The sequence below is a fragment of the Lontra canadensis genome, unplaced genomic scaffold, assembly GCF_010015895.1.
Source record: "Lontra canadensis isolate GAN:19392208 unplaced genomic scaffold, GSC_riverotter_1.0 scaffold54, whole genome shotgun sequence".
Classification (NCBI taxonomy): Eukaryota; Metazoa; Chordata; class Mammalia; order Carnivora; family Mustelidae; genus Lontra; species Lontra canadensis.
Window position 1 is genome coordinate 11,676,733 of NW_022631048.1, and position 20,721 is coordinate 11,697,453.

At 48.9% G+C, this 20,721-nt stretch overlaps 1 protein-coding gene across 1 annotated transcript; it reads left to right on the plus strand.

The window, feature by feature from the left end:
• Positions 1-1,472: 1,472 nt before the first annotated feature.
• SUN3 (Sad1 and UNC84 domain containing 3) lies at positions 1,473-20,721 on the plus strand. The gene is made up of 11 exons (XM_032874931.1): positions 1,473-1,552; positions 2,052-2,251; positions 4,233-4,294; positions 6,192-6,295; positions 9,689-9,729; positions 10,825-10,990; positions 11,947-12,031; positions 13,263-13,378; positions 14,878-15,045; positions 19,471-19,563; positions 20,608-20,721. Exons 2-11 carry the CDS (start codon positions 2,076-2,078, stop codon positions 20,719-20,721), a joined length of 1,125 nt encoding a protein of 374 aa, XP_032730822.1. The 5' UTR covers positions 1,473-1,552; positions 2,052-2,075.

Genomic DNA, 20,721 nt, shown 5'->3' on the forward strand with positions numbered 1-20,721 from the left:
CTCAGTCAGGGTCCTGGGATCCAGTCCCACATCTGGCTTCTTGCTCAGCGGGGAGCCTGTTTCTCCCTCTTCCTCTGCTGCTCCCCCTACTTGCACGCTCTTGCTCTCTCTCTCTCTCTCTCTCTGACAAATAATAAATAACATCTTTTAAAAAATAAAAAACAATAAAAAATTTAAAAACCACTCATCAGTATGGGGCAGGTTGGATGGATTTCCGCACTCAGAAAACAGCCTGCAGCCATGAAAGACTGGGGAAGGTCACCTCCAAGTGAGTTGGGAGGACTTAAATATAGACATTTTAAAGGAAGAAATGCAAGATGCAGAACACGGGTTACAGTCAGCTCCCAATTCCACAGTGTGAAGAAATGAGTGTATTTATAGATACACACATACACAGGTATTTGTTCCTAATTACATTTTACATAAATATGTCATTATATGTGCATTTGTATCCTTGAACAAAAACAAGAAAGTGGGAAGAAGGACAGCCCACAGCGGGGGTCAGAACATGGCAGAGAGACAGCCTGTCCCTCTGCTGCATTCTGTCCCCTTTGAGCTTGGGACAGCAAGGCAGAGAAGGAGACATGCTGGGATTTCTTGGGAGGAAATCCCAAGACCTCACAGGGTCAAAGTAGATCAGCGAACTGTAAAGTAGCACTTATGAATCCACCCTGAAACCAGCGTAGATAAAAAGAGGGAAAAAAACCATGAAAATCCCAACTATGACGGGGCCGTAAGCTGTGGGGAGAGTGGAGCCAAAGGAATTCATAGTGTCACTAAGTGGGCATCACCAGAAACCAGAGGGACTGCAGAGAAGCAGCATTTGAAGAGCAGATGGGGGAGAAATATTCCAGAAATGAGGCAATGCACGAGCACCCACACGGACCTTGAAAGTAGCCGGGCCTATCGGAACAATGGGAACTAATGTCCCACTTCGGTGTATCGAAGAGAAACTGAAGAACGGCAAAGAGAGAGAGAAAATGTTAAAAACCCTAAGAGGAAAATGATCAAACTGCCACACACATGTGCACAGACACACATGCAGACAGACACGCACACAGAGGGACACACAGGAAGACACACATATGCATACACACAGACACACACAGACACGTGTGCGCACACAGACACACACATACACGCAGACACGTGCACGCGTACACACAGGAATGAAGAGGAGCGAACGAGGCTGAAATCGCATCACCCCACCCGCAGGCACCTGCTCCAAGCACCCTGAGCTCAGGCTCCCAAGCTGTCGCCGGGGACGTATACAGAATAAAGTCGCTCCTAGGTGTGGGGTGGCGAAGGGTGGGCCCCAGACACGCACAAGGACGGGCGCCGGCTGTCATCTGTTGCTGGAGACCTGAAAGCAGCCTGGGCGCTCATCGGTGCGGGAGCAGGTGGACGACCGCGACGTGTACGTGAGGGAATCCATCATCGGAGACTGCGCGGGCGTGGAAAGCGATCGCGCCCAAATGAAGACGTCCCAAGACAACGCGGGAAAACGGAGGAAGGCATCTCGGTGGAAAGCAAACACACACTGTTGTGTTCTGTAAGGACACGTGTATCGTGATCGAACATTCAAAAATTCGTGGGAATTCCCTATGTCGGTTTCCAAATCATAGTTCCCTGTGGGAAGGAAGGGACAGGAGTGACATTGGGGAGCGAAGGTTTGGGGTCTCCCGTGGTCTCCGTGGCGTCTTAGCAAACCCCCGGCTGGTGACAGCGGGGAGCTGGGTACAGGGGACCTCAGACGGGGTTACGGTGAAGCACGAACACGCGCGCTCCGGACGAGGTTGTGTGGGCGGAGAGGCGGCCGCAGGTGCACAGCCTGACCAGGGGCGGGTGGGGGGTCCCATTGTGATGTGTCACAGCAGGTGATGCAACAGAAGGGTCCTCAGCAGGTCCAGATCTGCTCGCCCACAGACAGTTCCCCCCTCGAAAGAGGAGCACCCGAGAAGACAAGAAGCCAACCCAGGCCCTCTGCGGAGGGCGTCATGCTTTTCCTAAAATAGCAGAGAGCGCGGGAACGCCCTTCTTCCTCCTCCCAGCTCTGTGCTACCTTGTGCGGGAACATGAGCGGGAGGCCTAAGCCGAGGAGGGGCGCCAGGACTTTGAGAGGTCATCCGGAGGAAGCGGGCGGCAGCGCCAGTCTTCACATCCCGCTGGCGGAGGACGGGAGCCCCGAGGCCAGCCGGTACGCGGCTCTGGGGAGGGACGGCCGTGCACCTCGCAGTGCCGCGGGCCAGACGTGCGAGGCTCACTTGGGAACGGACCCAGTGAAAGCTTTCTTCTTTTGGAGAGAAAGTCATTTCCTAACAGTCTCCTGGCAGGTGTCTCTTGACCACAGGGCACGGGGTCTCCCTTCCACGCGGGGGGGGGCGGGGGGGGGGGACTTTGATTCCTTCCAGCCCAGGGGCCACAAGGACTGTGAACCAGAAGCGCAGCAGCGGCAAGGTGACTGCTGTGCCCTCCGGATTTACAGATCATTCCCGTTGTGACCCAGCTGTCGGTTCTCTGTTACTTACCTTGTCTAGGAGCCTGGACACCGAGTGCTGAGGGCATCCTTGGGGGACAAATGATGCACGGTTTGCGGGCACCCAGTTGGAGCCAGTTACTGCGTCCTGTGGTCAGAGCAGGTGTGCACTGGCTTCAAGGAGGTGGCAGGGAAGCCCCGCCCACCCGGGGAGGGGGCTGGATAAAGACCCCAGCACCCCCCCCACCCCACCCCCACAGCCTACTGGGAAAGCAGAAACAAAAAGTCACCAGAGAGCCTCGGGAGTGACAGCACAGCCCTAGCACAGAAACAAAACTGCCCAAAGGAGTGAGGGCTACAACGTTTTGTGTCATTTGTCACCATACAGGAAGACAGTTTTGGACCCTCTGAAGCAGAAGTAGCAAAGGGCAGTCCTCCCCGAAGACAGGGGCCCACAGGCGGGGCAAAGGCATCCAAGAGGCTTGGAAAAGCAGAGGCTGACAGCCAGGGTTTTCTGGAAAAACAGACGTAACCTTTGCCTGACACGGGCATGTGGTCATTTTCAGTTCATGCAGTCCGTGGTGAGGGCTCACCCGCGCTGTAGATCCGCCTCCAACAACTCTCTTTAGGCAGTGGACCCCCCCCCATATGACCCTAAATAGTATTTACAGAGGATGTGGCTTCAAGATACACCTCCCTCTGAGGGCTAAGAATTGAGAAAAACTTTTGAGTCAGGACAGAGGTGACCTTTGGGGTGGAAGGGACACGGTCTGATGGGGGCACGAGAGTGGCTGCGCGGGGCTTTAGCTCATTCCTGCGGAGCTGACGCGGGTGTGTTCATCCTGCGAAGTTCATCCTGCGAAGGTCGCGGAGTCTGGCGGTAGGATTTGTGTCCTTCTCTGTGTAGATGGTAGACGGCAAGGAAAAGTGAGGGGAAGCGTTAGGATTTTTTAAAGAACTTCATCAGATTGTTGTTAATCATCCTAGTTCCTTGGCTGAATACCTCTTTCTTTCTTTCTTTCTTTCTTTCTTTCTTTCTTTCTTTCTTGTAGGCTCCTCACCCAGCATGGAGCCCATCACAGAACTTAATCTCACGACCCTGAGATGAAGACCTAAGCCGTGGGGCTCCCGGATGGCTCAGTCCATTAAGTGTCTGCCTTCAGCTCAGGTCATGATCTCAGGGTCTGGGATGGAGCCCCCACATCCAGCTCCCTGCTCAGCGGGGAGCCTGCTTCTACGTCTCCCTCTGCCCCTCCCCCTGCTTGTGCTGTGTGTGTGTGTGTGTGTGTGTGTGTGTGAAATAAATAAAATCTTAAAAAAAAAAAATAAGACCTGAGCCAAAGCCAAGAGTTGGACACTTAACCAACTGAGCCTCCCAGGCGCCCTTTAATACCTAATTTCCACAAAATCAGACTCTAACCCCTTCTCCTTCTGCCTCCAAAGATAACCCTTTCCATTATATCCTTCGTAAGCATCTATACACACATGAAAACACCAGTGCATACACAAGACATAAACACCAGCATAACCATGTAATATGTGTGACAGTGAGGGACAGGACATTTGAGTGTGTAAATACACCACCCCCAAAACTGTTTTCTCTCAATTCCAAAGCTCCCTTGGGAAGTGAATTTATTCTCACACTCAGCCCAGAAGGAGCACGTTTGTGGTCTTGGTTGTGGTGGTCAGTTTCACGTCCAAAGTACAGGTTCTTGGCGCTGGACCCTTACGTTGTTTTTGTTTTTCTTCTCTGTAGGTTAACCCAGTCGTGGAAGATTGTCATAAGTGCAGTGTCTATACTGACTCTTCTTCTTATAGGTAAGGTCCTCAAAGCCATGTCGCAGGACATTTCTGTGTGGGGAGGGGGATCTCCGTGGAACGAAATTCCTGAGCAAACTCAAGAAGTCAAAAATGTCACAGGGAGATGGCAAGAAAGACTCACCTGTCCCCGGGGGGCTGGAGAAATGGCTGAACGTGCCATTTGCAGGCTTCTGACTGCCAACATCGCACATCGCATCCCTTAGCACACGGTAAATCGCTCTAATGTATCAATGACTTGAAGCACAAAGTACCCAGCAAAATCAAGGCTCCAACCTGGGGCGCTCAGTCCGGTAAGCATCCGACTCTTGGCTTTGGCTCAGGTCATGATCTCAGGGTCATGGGATGGTGCCCCACATTGGGCTCTGTGTTCGGTGGAGAGCCTGCTTCTCCTCTCCCTCTCCCTCTCCCTGCATGCATACACATGTGCTCTCTCTCAATAAATAAATAAAACTTCAAAAAAAAAGTTTGTGTCTGTTATGTCCATTGTTTGGACTTCCCCAGGGATGGTTTTGGTCCATTTGTTTTTCTTTAAATGGGTCATACTTGCTTGTTTCTTTGTGTGTCTTGTAATTTTGTGTTGGAAATGGGGCATTTCAATATTTTAATATGGTAACTCAGGAAGTCAGATTTTTTCCCCTTTCTCAGGGATCACTGTTCCTCCTTGTTGAGGGCTGTAGTCATTTTTTACTGATGATCACTGTTTGCTCTCTCAGTGGTCTGCTATGGACCAGAGAGATTTCCTGGAGTCATCGAGAGAGAGAGAGAGAGAATGAGGACTTTCCAGAGTCTTGATTCTGCCTTAACCTTCACCCCTGGCTCACACAGACCCCGCAGAGCCACCTGAGACCAAGCCCGGGATCTTCTCTGTGATCTCTTCTGAGCATGCACCCAGCTCCCGCCATGCATGGTGCACCCCCTTTTCCCTTCCAAGCCCTGTTCCCACAAAAGACTTGTTCCTCTGACTTCCCCTTCCCATGCCGTGGGGCAGTCTGCCACTTGCCCCATTCACTATTCCTTGCCCAGGTGGGGAAGGCCAATTTTTGTCCTTAAATCTTTTTTTTTTTTTTTAAGGCTTTTATTTCTTTATTTGACAGAGAGAGATCGCCGAGCAGGGAGCAGAGGGAGAGGAGAAGCAGACTTCTGCTGAGCTCTATCCCAGGACCCTGAGATCATGACCTGAGCTGAAGGCAGCTGCTTAACCCACGGAGCTGCCCAGGCACCCCTGTCCTTAAATCTTTCAATAGATATCACAGCCTCCCAGAAAACTCTTCTAGCTCAAAGGAGTGGGAACACCGGGCAGGTCAAAACCCCAGGCCCTGTAGATTAAGAACAAGTCTGCATTAGCCCCCTGGAGCCAGCAAGCTACACCAGCACTGTGCACTCCCATCCCCCCATGCTCCCAATCCCTGCCACTATGGAGGGACCGTGGAGGGATGGCAGACAGGGAGCAGGAATCCCACACTCTTAACAACAATAATCTGCTCTTTCCTTCAGTCCTCAGTCCTCTGGTTGCTGTAAGGTTGGGATTAGATTTCAGAGTCCAACGAAGGTAGATCCTACTGGTCTTTGCCAGCATATGAACATTTCAACGGAGAACTGATTTTGTTAAGCACCCAATATTGCCATTTTCCATCTTGTCGCCCAAGGGTCTGATATCCTCCTTAAGAGGATCTGTATCCTTCGTGCTTAGAGAAATTCTTACCAGTGCGGGTAGCATGGCAGGGCAGGCGGCTGGCTTCGTCGGTGGAGCTCGCAACTCTTGCTCTCGGTGTTGTGAGTTTGAGCCCACGCTGGGTGTACAGATGACTTAAAAGTCTTTAGAAGAAATACAAGTAGGATATCACAAATGTTTGCAGACAGAATCTTTCATCAGAGTTGGCCTTTTCTTTCATAGGACTTGGCAATCACATGTGGCTTCAAGAAACAGAGTTTCCTCACAAATCCAGACAATTTTACACCCTAATTGCAGAATACGGTTCGAGGCTTTATAATTACCAGGTGACGTTTTGTTAAACCGTTTTGTATGTCACTCGTTTAAGATTTAATATGCTCCAACTTGTAGTGTGTTACCTTCGTTTTGCATGTGAATATCTGATAGAAATAGTTCAGGGACCAGAGTCCTGTTCAGTGGTTTTATGACGAAGCTACAATTTGACCTACAAACTCTCCAGCCTCTGATCCCGGCAGGCTCCTGCCATAGAGTGAACGTTTGGGAACCTTTTGTCTTCTCTGTTTCTTTCTTTCTTTTGCAGTGAGGATGTCTGTCCTCTCCCCATCTCATGCTTGTACTTAGCACATCACGTGTTTGATTTCCTAGCCTCACAGCTGGAGGCGAATTTGCTTCGGGATGAATTTTATCTGGGATCTTAACCCGTATGGACTTCGGTGCTATTTAGCCGAGGCTCTGGACTTTAGAGTTCTCAGTTCGTGCTGGAATGAGCCAAGACTTCGGAGGCTATTGGGATAGAATGAATGCATTTTGCGGAGGACCTTAATTTGGGGGGCTATGGTCAGAATGCCACAGACTGAGTGTTGGTGTCCTCGCAGTGGAAATCAGTCCCCAGGGGTGTGGAGGAGGGGCTTTGGGAAGTGATGAGGTCACGGTATGGAACCTCGTGCTTGGGATGAGTTGAGTCCCCTTCTAGAAGAATCCACATTTTTCATTTAGGATAAACTCCTACAAGAAGTATAAACAATCCCCAGATTTTAGGTGACCTTTGTATATTGAACCTTAATAACTTAATCCTGCTTTTCAAGAAGTTAGCTGTGCCTCCTCCACCTCACGGGGAGGGAGGACGGGGCAATCACCCCACACCCGAAGCACATTAAATACATATTTCAGTTTCTCCTCAAAATGAGGATTTCACAAGAGTATTACTAAATCCTACTTAGTAAATCCACTTACAGGTTAGGAAGCTGCTTAGAATAATTAGAGAGATTACTTGTGTGCCTGGGGCTTGAGTTCAAACCTGGGTTGTGCCAAAACTGGACCTGCCCATCTGAACTATTGGCCATTTCTGCTGGGGACGTGGGTTTACTGACCCACACCGCCCGGCCGCACCCCCCATATGGTCACTGCCAAGAGCATCGGGCCAGTGACTGCAAGGTAGCTGCTCCAAGCACTCATTTGGTTGACATCGAGCCCCTCTAGGAAGCAGCGAGCTTGATTACTAACCTGGAGTACAGTCAGCAACTAGTACACCTTCAACGATCCTCTCGCGGGTGTGTACAGGAACACAGGGCAAGACACAGGACAAGGACACAAGGACAAGGACGTCTCCCAGGAGTTTCGTTAAGGGAAAAAAGAAGTCACAACCGTGCATGGCGCATGTGAACATGGGCATTGGGTTGGTCCCAGCGCACCTTCCTGGAGCCACATTCCAGGACAGGAAACCCCGGACCTCATCCACGTTGCCTGAAAAAGCAGAACACAGTGCGCCCACTTGGGCACAAAGCCTGTGCTTGAAACTTGCAACCAGCCCAAGAAGATTAGCCCCTGAGAGCTCTTGGGGAGGACACTGCCTGCAGGGAGGGACTCTAGAAAGTTCTCAGGGGACCCCATGCTGGTGGCGTCAACAGGCATGGTGCGATGCAGCTTCTCCCACACCTTTGATTTTTGGCTTTTTTGGCACTGCATGGTGTGAATTTTGGTCACCCCCGCTTCCCATGTCAACCCCCACTTCCGTGGCTCTGGTGCTGGAACCCAGCGTGGGGTCCACAGCTGACAGCTTCTGGGCAGGGAAGGCTCCCGACCTCAGGGCGATCTCACCTCCTAATCCCCTTTCTCTTCTCCCTTTTATTTCCTCACCAGTATATCTTCCTGGGTCTTCTCATGCTGTCTCTGTTCCTATGGTGGAAGCCCCCTGAAACCCATTTTGGGGAGAAGCCAGAACAAAATATAATTTTTTTACATCCTGAGATTTTTAGGGATGCCGGGGGGGCTCAGTCCTTAAGCATCTGCCTTCAGCTCAGGTCATGATCTCAGGGTCCTGGGATTGAGCCCCATGTCGGGCTCCCTGCTCGGAGGGGAGCCTGCTTGAGATTCTCTTCCTCTCTACCCCCGCAACTCACACACCCCCACTGTCTCTCTTTTAAAAAAAAAAGCCCAGCAGTGTCACTTCACTGCACACCACACTGTGCTCCTTAAGGCCCAAGGTCCTCACACGAGCACAGAGCTAATTTCCGCAGGGCAAACGGGGAGGAGAGCAGGTCTTTGAAACAGAAGGGCAGACTGGTGAGGGAAGGAGGACAGCAAACTATGTCCCAGGCAGCACTTGCATGATCACTGGCTTGGAAGGGGACCCCCCCAAAGCCAGCCAGGTCCCCACCTGAGAACCCACGTCACCTTGATGTGGAAAGAGAGTCTCATCAGATGCAATGAGGGGTCCTGAGAGGAGATCGTCCTGCATTTCCCAGGTGGGCCCCAGAGCCAGTGACAGGGGTCCCCCGAAGGGCCCAGAGGGAAAGGCCTGGAGGCCGGGCATAGGCAGCTCCTCGCGGGGAGCCAGGAGCCACCAGATGCCAGAAGAAACAGGAGGCAGAAGGTCCCTCTCTCCCAGCTTCAGAGGAAAGCACGGCCTCCGAGACCAAGGGGGTACCTTTCTCCCATTGGAGGCTACTGGGTTTGTAGCCATTTGTGGGAGAGCCTGGAGGCCACATGGCCGAGGACCTGGGGAAGCAGAGGAGCTGGCGCCCAGGCAGAGAGGCCACATGGGCTGCAGCTCGAATCCAGGCCTGCCGTCCCGGTCCCCATGCCCCCCTCTCCGCTGACACCTCCACCCTCAGCAGCAGCCTCATCCCGTGCTCATTCTGGGCCTGGTCGGGGCACCACCCCTGCCCATGGAGATGGTCAAGGTCAGACACCTGTCAGCCTAGGTCAGTGTCTGCCCTTCTGCTAATGGAATCCCACCATAGATGCATCAGTTAAGCAGAAAGAGGATGGCCTTCCGTATTTACAAGGACAGCCTAAGGCCTCAGCAAGGCCCTCTGGCCCCTCCCTCCCTGCTCCTCATCCCCTCTGTCCCCTCCCCCACAATCCCCCTACCATCTCCCCCCCACTCTCCCTTCTCCTCCCGGTCCGTCCCTTCCCTCCCTCTCTCCCACCTGCCCCCCACCACCTCTTCTCTGTGTCTCAGGGGCACTGAGCACTTGCACTACCTTGAGAAGCAGCCCCTCTTATGCTCCAGCTGTCAGTTTCAGCTTCGGGTGTGGCTCGGTCCCCACAAACTAACCAGGACAGACGTGCAGGTGTCTTAGAGGATGCTTGGCTTTCCCCTGTCATGCATGTCTGTCAGGGAGCAAACGGGATTTCTTTCCGCTTTACGAATAAGAATGCTAACTCTGCTTGACAGGCAGGATGCGGGATGATTTGAGTCCCTTGGTTTCTTCCAGGCCAGACTCCGGATACCCAAGGAGCAGCTGGAACTTCTAAAGTGAGTGACGCGCTCTGACCTGTGGGGCGCTGCTGCTGGGACTCCAGCAACAGAATCCTTCTCTAAAAACCATAAAATGAAAACCACTCCCATTTCCTTAAGAAAATACACACTGCTTTCAAGGTCAGTTACAATTAAAAAAATGAAAACTGCCTAGAGAAGAAAAACAAGCCAATGGCTAAATACATTGGAAAAGATCCCTGTAATGGGGAATTAGGGAGCCTTCAAATTAACTATAATAATGACTAATGCATGTATTTAATGATTATAATATATAATAACATGTATCTAATGCCTGGGAAGCAGAGCAGGACACCAGATCACAAACAGGATCTCTATTTTGTTACTCATTTTTCACATGGGATAAAAACTGTTACAAACACACTGAAATGCAACAGTGTTTATCTCCTGAGGATTTTTGTATTTGCCAAACCTTGAACATGTACTGTTTTACAAATTGGGCAGCAGGGGGGCAGTACCAGGTGCATAGTGTGTCCATTTTTCAACCTAAAGAAACACCTGCTGGCTTGACATCTTCTCATTGGGTCCAACAGTAATTTTCAACCTGTTCTGCAGTCAGCTGTCACCCTCCTGCTGTCACTGTGACAGGTGGCTGTCCCCAACTGTAATCTCCAGCCACGCAGCCTGCAGCCACCCTCCTTCCTGAGCCTCATCCATAGGATCTCAGGGCTCAGGATGAACCTCCTGGTCCATACCCCACTGGAAATGTAGGATTCCCCCATCCAAACAAGGGAACAAGAGGGCCCTTAGAGATTTAGGCTTCATGCTGTGAAGTCATGCAGCCTCGGGTCAGGGTAGCAGAGGCCCCAGGGAAGGATGAGGGACGTGCAAGGTTGGAAGATCCCTACTTCCCTGCCTAGAGCGTGCCCCAAATGTTGAAATCCTCTTCCCCTAAATGTCCTTGCTTCTCAGGGAGAGTGAGAGGTGGTGCTTTGGACAACGTGGCTTTTCTGGGCTCCCTCTCTCTCTGCTCCAACATAAAGCTCCTCCCCTCTTCCTCCTCCGCTCCTGAAGCCCAGTGCATGGCAGAAAGCCCACTCCCCCTCCCTTCACATCAGGGGTCTCCCTTTACAGGAAGGAAAGCCAGACTTTGGAGAACAACTTCCGTGAAATTCTATTTTTAATTGAACAAATAGATGTTCTGAAGGCATTGCTTAGAGATACGCAGGATGGTCTACACAGCCACAGCTGGAACGTGGATGGAGACGGGGACCAGGAGCCCCCGGAGGCCACGGACGAGGTAAGGTCGCCTGGAAGGGTTGCACCGCACGGCTCTGGGAGCAGAAAACTCGGGTACGGGCGGCTGAGTGTCTGTGTCCTCCTGACCATTCTCCCCGACAGGAGCTTACCTTGTGAAGGCTTGCGTGGGAACCCCTTCTCTATCACTGCTGTGTCACACAGATGACCGTTGCTGTATGACGGACGTCCCCTCTCCCCCAAGTCAATAGCCGATTCCATCTTACTTTCCAGTAAAAGAAACAGAAGGTCATTCAGAAATGCAGCCTCTGAATACTTAAGGAGCAGAATAGTTTTATCCACGGAGCGGAAGCTAGTGCCCTTGACCCCATCAGCTCCTGATTAGGGAAGGTGATGCTGGAATCCAGTCAGCTTGGCTGCACTTGCAGGGGTAGTGGGAGAGGGAGAAGCAGGCCTCCCACTGAGCAGGGAGACCAGCATGGGACTCGATCCCAGGATCCGGGGATCATGACCGGAGCTGAAGGCAGACGCTTCACCGACTGAGGCCCTCAGGCATCCGGAACAAGCAGTGGTGAAATCCGAGAACGGCCTGATGCCCGAACACCTACAGAATGATCAAGTCTAATTACTAAGCAGAGACGCCAATGAAGGGGGGGACCCAGCAGGGGGCACACACAACGCTGTGTGACCGCCTCACTGCAGAGCATGACGGGAGGTCGTTAGGGCTTCTGAAGGGGCCTTGGGTCCAACCTTGCTGGGACTTGGGGGGTGGGGGGCGCATCTGGACGCAACGCGGCGGCCGGGAGAGCGGCAATGCCCCAGCGCCGTGGTGGGCACTAGAAACCCTCCTTCGGCGACTGGCTCAGCGCAGCTCCCTCAGTGCTCACCGTCGGTAATGCGCAGATGACGGCCTTCAGGTCCACGTAACAAAGTGAGTGGTCAGAACTTGAGCAGTTGGGGGAGACTGTTAACAGAGAACCGGTTTTGATATTTGCACAGGAAATGTCAAACTTGGTCAACTACATCCTTAAAAAATTGAGAGAGGACCAAGTCCAGATGGCGGACTACGCCCTCAAATCAGCAGGTGAGTAAACATTGAAGAGTTAATGCTTCTAAACCGGCCCTGCCTCTTTATTTTATTTTCTATTTTTTTAAGTTTGTTTTTTTTTTTTTTTAAGATTTGATGTTTAAGTCATCTCTACACCCAATGGGGGGCTTAAACTCACAACCTAGAGATCAAGAGTTGCATGTTCGACTGACTGAGCCAGCCAGATGGCCCTCTTTCTATTTATTTATTTTTTTTTTAATTCAGAAAACATACTGATTGCGGCACCTGGGTGGCTCAGCTGGTAAAGCGTCTGCCTTCAGCTCAGATCATGATCCCGGGGTCCTGAAATCGAGTCTGGTGTCAGGCCCTCTGCTCAGTGGGGAGCCTGCTGGAGTCTCTTTCTCCCTCTTCCTCTTTCCCTCCCGCTCATGCTGTCTCTCTCTCTCTCTCTCTCAAATAAATAAACAAAATCTAAGTAAAAAGGACATCGGGAAGTGAACCAGAGAATCTTCTTTTCTTTCTTTCTTTCTTTCTTTCTTTCTTTCTTTCTTTCTTTCTTTCTTTCTTTTCTTTCTTTCTTTCTTTCTTTCCGTTTTAAGTACTGGGATTCGGACACACCCCTCTTGTGCTTTCTTTCCTCTTCTGTATTGAATGCACATGCGGCTTCCATCTCGAAAAATCCATGACGACGAAGGTAAATCCAGAGATTGTGTAGAACAAGGACGTTTCTCAATAAATGTGAGCATGAAACATGGGGCCATCTTCTGGCTGGGCCAAGATGGAGAGAGCCCCACCACGTACACGCAGCTGAAAGATTTGGACAAAATACAAAAAGCAGAGATTGGGACCAGAGCCAAAACCAAGTCGGCTGCTTCACTGCCCGAGACACTCAGGCACCCTTGATAGTGTTTTTTATGTTTTTTGTTTTGCTTTTAAGTAGGTTGGGCTATTAAGAAGTGGGCATCCGTGCCTCTGTTTAGGTAGTAAACAGCCCACTGTTTGCACCCCTGAATCAGTTCTGGAATTCACTCCATACCCATTTCAGAAATGCTGTGAAACCACACGGAGCAAGAATGTCGTCCCAAAGTGACAAATTCTCCGCCGCAGTGAGAGCGGGAAACCGTGCTCTCCCGGCCGAGTCCCGAGTGTGAGTCTCACCTCACTTGCAGTTCGCCTGGGAATGCTTGTCCAACAGCGCTGGGAAAACAGAAGTGATGCGTTTTGAGACGTGTACTTCTTTATTTTTCAAATACTTTTGTCTTTGCAGGGGCCTCTGTCGTTGAAGCTGGGACGTCGGAAAGTTACAAAAATAATAAAGCGAAACTTTACTGGCATGGGATCGGGTTCTTAACTTATGAAATGCCCCCAGACATTATTCTCCAGGTAAAAGCGAGACTCAGAGGAATCCGTTTGTATCAGAGGATTCTGTTCCTATTTATCATGAAGATACTAACACTCAAAATCGAGGCCATTTGAATTTGTCACAGCACCTGAAACCCTCACCTTGCATTTTATTTTATTTTATTATTTCATTTTGGGGGGAGGGGAAGGGAGAGACAGAGAGAGATTGAGAATCCCAAGCAGACTCCATGCTGAGGGCAGAGCCTGACATGGGGCTCAATCTCACGACCCTGAGATCCTGACCTGAGCTGAAATCAAGAGTCAGATGCTTAACCAGCTGAGCCACCCAGGCTCCCCTGTACTTGCATTTTAATAGTCATCAAACTATATAAATTATCTCTTATTTTATGAGCAGTAAACTACAATTGATTAATTATTGATTGTTTTTATTATTTTAAAATCAGTAAGCTAGTTTATTTCTTAAATAGGACATTTGCATTCCATATCTCTTCCTGAAGTTGATCCTGTGCCCCCCCCCTTTTCTGTTGAAAACTTCAGTCTTTCAGCAAATGTTAGCTCCAGGTTCTCACCCTTAAGTGTCAGCACTGTGCCCCCCTCTTTCCAGACCAACATATTCCTCCAAAGTCCAAGTGTAACAGGAGAGATTTCCAAATAAGATTTCCACCAACATGTGAGTGCAATTCAGAAGACTCTAAGTAGACACCAGCAGATGGTAGGGCTGCTCTTGACTACCGTCTACAAACCTGATGTCCTTTTCCAAGGGAGGAATACCTTCAGGAGCAATCATGCAGATCTCATTGCAGACTCTAGATCTAGAACATGGTACATTTTCTTCCTTACCACCACCACTACTTTGACCACCACCACTGTCGCCACCTCCACCAGCACTATCGCAACCACCATCATCTCCACCACCATCATGACAGCCACCATCACCATCATCATCACCACCACCATCACCAACATCACCTCCACCACCATCGTCACCACCACCATCACCTCCATCACCATCATCATCACTACCATCACCTCCACCACCAGCATCACAACCACCATCACCTCCACTACCATAATCACAACCACCATCACCATCATCTTCATCACCACCACCATCATCACCATCATCACCACCACCACCACCATCACTATCACCACCTCTACCAGCACCACCGCCACCACCATCACCACCTCCACCACCACCATCATCACTATCATCACCTCCATCACTGTCTTTATCACCAGCACACCATCACCAGTCATGCCAACCAGCTAAGTAGCTACATACAGTCTAAGTAGAACAATAAAAGAAGATGCATAGTAAATAAATCATATAATCCTATAATAGATAATCCTATTAGGAAGGGCTTTGAGTGATAGAAGCGTAATGTGCTCTGGGAGAACAACCAAACCCCTGGGTACCTTGGCAGTTTTCCCGTGTGGTATGTACCCCACACAATGCCTTCGTATTACAGGCATAAACAAGATCTGTGGTAATGGTGAACTCGGTGTTTTCTCTCCAGCCGGATGTCCACCCTGGGAAGTGCTGGGCCTTCCCGGGTTCCCAGGGCCACGCCCTGATCAAGCTTGCCAGGAGGATCACGCCAACTGCTATCACCATGGAGCACATCTCGGAGAAGGTGTCTCCGTCAGGAAACATCTCCAGCGCACCCAAGGAGTTTTCCGTCCATGTGAGAGGGAGCTGGAATCACCTCAGAGTGGGTTATACAAGGAGGGGGTTGGCTAGGAATCAGACGCTGGGCTGGCACCTCCACTGGACAGCTAACCATTTTTATCACTGCAAGAAAGTTCCTTCTTTCCGGAACTTCTGCTTTGCCATCTACAAAAGAGAGAGGGTTGGTCCGGAGGATTTCTGTGACTTACTTTTTTTTTTTTTTTAAAAACTTTGGTCAAAGCTACATGTGCACAATTTAAAAATCAGCATTCTCATATGCTTATAACTAAACACTTTTTTCTTGTGCCAGGGCTCCCACCCAGGTTTCTACTCTCTGGAAGCTTCTGCTTGCCAGTTTTAACTGCTTGTTTGGGTACACTTCCCTTCATATTTGCTTTTGCTGTTACTTCTTTTGAAAGTAATCTCTGTGCCAGATGTGGGACTTGAACTCATTATCCCAAAAATCAAGAGTCACGTGCTCTACCAACTAAGCTAACCAAGTGTCCCTACATTTATTTCCTGAATTTTTTTTCAGTTTTGCTTATCATCTACTGACGTCCTCTGATGAAAAATGAAGAGGAGTCCTCGTCCATGGCTCTCCCATCCTCCCCCAGTGTTTAGGACTTACTTGTCTTTAAAAGACAAGTTTACTGAGATGTTATTCACACGCCAACAATTTGCTTAAAGTGTTCCTGTCCGTGGCCCTTAGTATATTCACAGAGTTGTGTATCCAACACCACGGTCGACTTTAGGACATTTTTGTTGCTCCCCAAAGAAGACTTGCCCTCCTGAGCTGTCAGTTCTCATCGCCAAGCCCGCTGCCTGCCCCACACACCCCCCCACACACACACCGCTGACCTATTTTGTCTCTGCAATGCTGCCTACTCCGGACATGTCATTTAAGTGGAATCGTATAATATGTGACCTTCCGTGCAAGGCTCTTTCCACTCAGCATCACGTCTTCGAGGTTCCTCTGTGCTCTATAACATGGCTCCGTACTTTATTTTTAAATTGCTGACTAATAGGGGCACCTGGGTGGCTCTGTCCATTAAGCGTCTGCTCTTGGTTTCTGCTCAGGTCATGATCTCAGGGTCCCGAGATCGAGCCCCGTGTCGGGCTCTGCATTCAGCATTGAGTCTGCTTACGACTCTCTCTGCCTCTCCCTCCCCTGTCTCATTCTCTCAAATAATCTTTTTTAAAATCATTTAAAGAAATAAAAATAAATTGCTGAATAATAAAAATTTCATGGTGTGGCTAGAACACGTCTTCTACGCCCACTTATCAGCGGACGGGCGTTTGAGCTGTTTCTCCTTTCCTGATTATTAGGAATAAGGCTGCCAGGAACATTCATGTACGCATCTTTGTGTGGAACCTGGTGCTCATTTCTCTTGAATCTATACCTGGACGTGGAATTACGAGGTCACAGGGTAAATCCAGTGTCACGTTTGGGACACTGCTAGACAGCGTATCTTCCTTTCCATCAATATGCGTGTTTTCACGGTCACTGTGTGCATGGAGGTGTTCTCATCGAACCCTGCGGCAAACTGGAATACTATTTTCTTTGGGTGAGACTTTGATGTTCCTCTCGTTAAAACAAATGCCTTGTTTCAATTGAATTTGCTTACTTTTCTATATTCCTAGCCCAAAACTGTCCCCTGCCTCGTTTTCGGAAGGGTTAAAGTCCTACCATTGTGTTCCTTCCTGTAAGGTCATTTCCAAGTTTCTCCTCGATTTTATTTTTTTAAAGCTTCCCCTCTTGCCCACTCTGCCCTCATGCTCCGATCTGACCGGACTTCATGTCCTCACCCTGAGGATGCGACTTAACCACCTAATCTATGATTTAAACAATCTTTTTCTCTCTAATTTTCCTTCTTGGTTTGTTCCACCTTCTGGAAGATTTTTATCAACTTATATCCTGACCCATACGTTGAATTTTTCATTTCTGCTGTCATGATTATTTTAAGATTTATTTTTTTCTGCAAATAACTCCTCTTTTTAGAGTCTGAATTTCTTCCTCCATGGATGCGGTATCTTCTCTCAAGCTTCCGAAGATGCTAATGGACACTAATTAGAGCTATGCTGCATGTTCTCCGGCTCCCTCCCGTGTCCTATTCCCAAAGACCAGTTCTCCTGTTTGTGGAAAGGTGCTTTTTTCTCTGGTGCCTGGTGATGCTCATCTGTTGCATTTAAGAGCCAAAGGGTAGAAAGCCAGCCAAACTCTGCATGCAAGGTGGTGGCCGCTGGGTGGGTGGTCTGCTTGGGCCGATTCCTCTGGAACCCCCAGAGTGTGATGGGAGCAGGTTGACCCTTGAGGAATCCTGCAAACTTATGCCCAGATTTCAGCTTGGTCAACCACCTGCGGGGACAGTAGGTACATGGGCTCCCCAGGCAACCCCAAGCTCGCCCACAGTTCGTGGCCCTGTGTCTGCCCTTCTGGGGACTTGCAATGACAGCGCCAGCATGCTGCTGGTCCCCCTACAACCAGGATAATCTATTCTTGCTCCAGGCCATTCTACCAGTCATCGATCGGCTCTTTCCAGACCTTTTCATCTTAGTGTCTGTTCCTGGGTGTTCCCTGTTGCTCTCTGCCTTGGTGGCCCGATCTGGAGGAGAGTTTGGGGTTAAAGCATGAGTGCTCTGTCTGCTTTGTGCACCCTTCGAGTGCCTGTAAATGGCATGATTCTGGGTCACAAGACAGAAAGGAACCCCCTACCCTTTGAGGCAAACCTGCTGCCACCCACAGTGGGTGTCTGCTGACAGACAGACAAAGGTTGGATTTGAGCCGCTCAAACCCCATCTCAGAGAGACGTATCAGTTGCTCATTATAGGGGAATTACGAGTCACCCTTCAGACAATAAATACCATTCCCATCATTTTTCTCTTATATTAGCAAATCCATGAACTGGTAAAATTGAAGTTAGAGGAATTAGAGCAGTCACTCCCTCCTATTCCGTTGAAACCCCTCCCCTACACTTGACCCCCCAAAAACTTAACTACCAACATCTTACTGTTGACCCCTAAATCTATCGATAGCAGTCGATGAACATAATATTTTGCTTGTCATATATATTAGATGCCGTATTCTTATAATAAAGTAAGCTGGAGGAAGGGCACCTGGGTGGCTCAGTCAGTTAAGTGTCTGCCTTTGGCTCAAGTCATGATCCTGGAGTTCCAGGATCGAGTCCCACATCAGGCTCCCTGCTCAGCAGGGAGTCTCTTTCTCCCTCTGACCCCCTCCCACCCCCAGGCTCGCTCGTTCTCATTCTCTCTCTCAAATAAAATGTTTAAAAAGAAAAGAAAAGCATGTATTTATCCAAAAAATCCACATCTGTGCAGACCCACACACACAGTTGAAGCCGGGTTGTTCAAGGGTCCGCTGTGTATGAGGTTTGAGCTGTATGTTTTATCTATAATTGTGGCCGCATTATGTAATCATGTTGCAGCCAATTCTTTTAATAAATTTGGGATGGGGGCACCTGGCTGGCTCAGTAGGTGGAGCTTACAACTCTTGATCTTGGGGTCATGAATTCAAGCCCCAAGTTGGGTGAAGAGCTTACTTAAAAAAAAAAAAAAACTTATGATAAAGGTTACATATTAATATTTTCATTATCAAATAGTTGAACCAATGAACTCTTTGTTTATTGTGTTGCCATGATTCAAGGAAGCTAATGATAAAGTTCAGAGTCACAAAATAAATTCATTTCCACTGGTCTGTCCCCTCTCAAAAATCTTCCATTTTGAAGGTAGAGAAGGAAGGAGCGCAAGGGAAAGAGCATACAAATATCATTAAGTTCCTTCAGTCAAAAACCTTACTTTTTGGATGGAGTTATTTGTGTTCTCGAAGTCTGGCGATTGAATTACACTTAGTCATTTCGAAAAACTTTGGGTCAGCATGGGGACACATTTTGTGTGTGCGTGTTTTAAAGATTTTATTCATTTATTTATTTATTTGAGGGAGTGAGTGGGGGGGGGAGCAGTGGAGGGAGAGGGACAGGCAAATTCGTGCTGAGCACAAAGCGTGACCCTGAGCCCAAATTGAGAGTGGGATGCTTCACCGACCGAGCCACCCAGGTGCCCCTCAAATTTGTGCTTATTTTATTCAAAGCATGCCAACTGTAATTCAGTTACTGAACCAGGGTCCATGCTGGGATATGCTCTAGTTCCCCGTCTCTATCTGTCTGTCTGTCTATGTATCTATCTATTGATCGATTGCTCGATCTATCTCCCTATCGTCTGTCTATCCAGTCAGACCCGCGGTTAGCCTCCTCTTGCCTCACAAGCTGAGCTAAACACCTCTTGGGTGTACAGGGCAGCACCGTGCTCCTGGAGGGTGGCCAAGGATGTCTTGAGAATTGTTGCTACCTGGACGGACAACCTTCCCCGTTTATGTAGCCGAGCATCTATTCACAAAAACCCCCTCGTCTGTCGCTCTCCTTCACAGGGTATCTCCAAACTGTGTGATGGGGAAGAAATTTTCCTAGGTCAGTTCATCTATGACAAAACGGGAAGCACCGTTCAAACATTCGAGCTCCAGGTACCGAGCGCCCGGAAAACGTGGGGTGTGAGGAACTCCATCCCCGGGTCAGGGGTCTGTGGGTGTTGCTGATGCCGTGTTGTGTGAGGATAATTTTGACAAAAGTGTGAGCTATGGAAGGCTAGGCGCAACTTCCATTGTTAGCTCCAAGAGCTACATGGATTTTAATGCCCCCGAAAAACAAGTACCAGAGCAGGTCCTAAGCCAGATTCGTTCTCATTTTCACATTTCTCATATATACATATATATATATATGAATGAGTATAGTAAACTATAGTAAATATATTTACTATATTTTAAATATAGTAAACTATAGTAAACTGTATTATAAGTATAATAAAAATAAAATAAAATATAGTAAAACTAAAGTGAAATATATATATTTTTTACTATATTCATTTTCTCGGTCCTTCTCTTACCTGTTGGGTTCCCTTGATACTATTAGGTTTGGCGGTCACTGGGTTGTCTCCTATGGAGATGGCTACAGACAGGAACTCGGGAACAGAAAATAAAGACCAGACAATGGGACTCAAACCTCTCTTCCTGACACTGGGGAGTGTTAGGAAGAGGAAATGGGAAAAAATACCAACTGGTAACATTAAAAACACCTGAAAGCCATTAAGGTAGATGAAATAAATATATTTTCGTTATTTGTCATTAGACACAGGAAGACTTAGAAGGTGTTGCCTACCATGTAAAAAGAAGTGTGTTGTAGATGATACTTCCTGGCCAATGCCAAGATCATCTGAGCTGGAACTGATATGTGTGTTAGAAATGAATGAACCTGTGAAGTTTCTCACCTGTGATTGTTTATCCATGTCTCTCTCGGCCTCCCACCTGGGGACACAGTCCTTCTCATGAAGGACTGGGAAGACCTGTGCTTGCCAGGACCTGTTTTCCCATCCCTGAGACTGGACGTCTAATAAAATACTGGTTAGGAAGGAAAGACAGAGTTCTGATTTCCCATTATATCAGCATCCCTTGGGACGCTTGGAGATGGATCTCTGTATAAGGCATTCATTTGTATCTTTTCTTTATTTTCAGCGTGACGTTTCGGAATCCTTACTATGTGTGAAACTGAAAATCCTCAGCAACTGGGGACACCCAACGTACACGTGTGTATATAGATTCAGGGTCCACGGAACTCCAGGAGAGTAA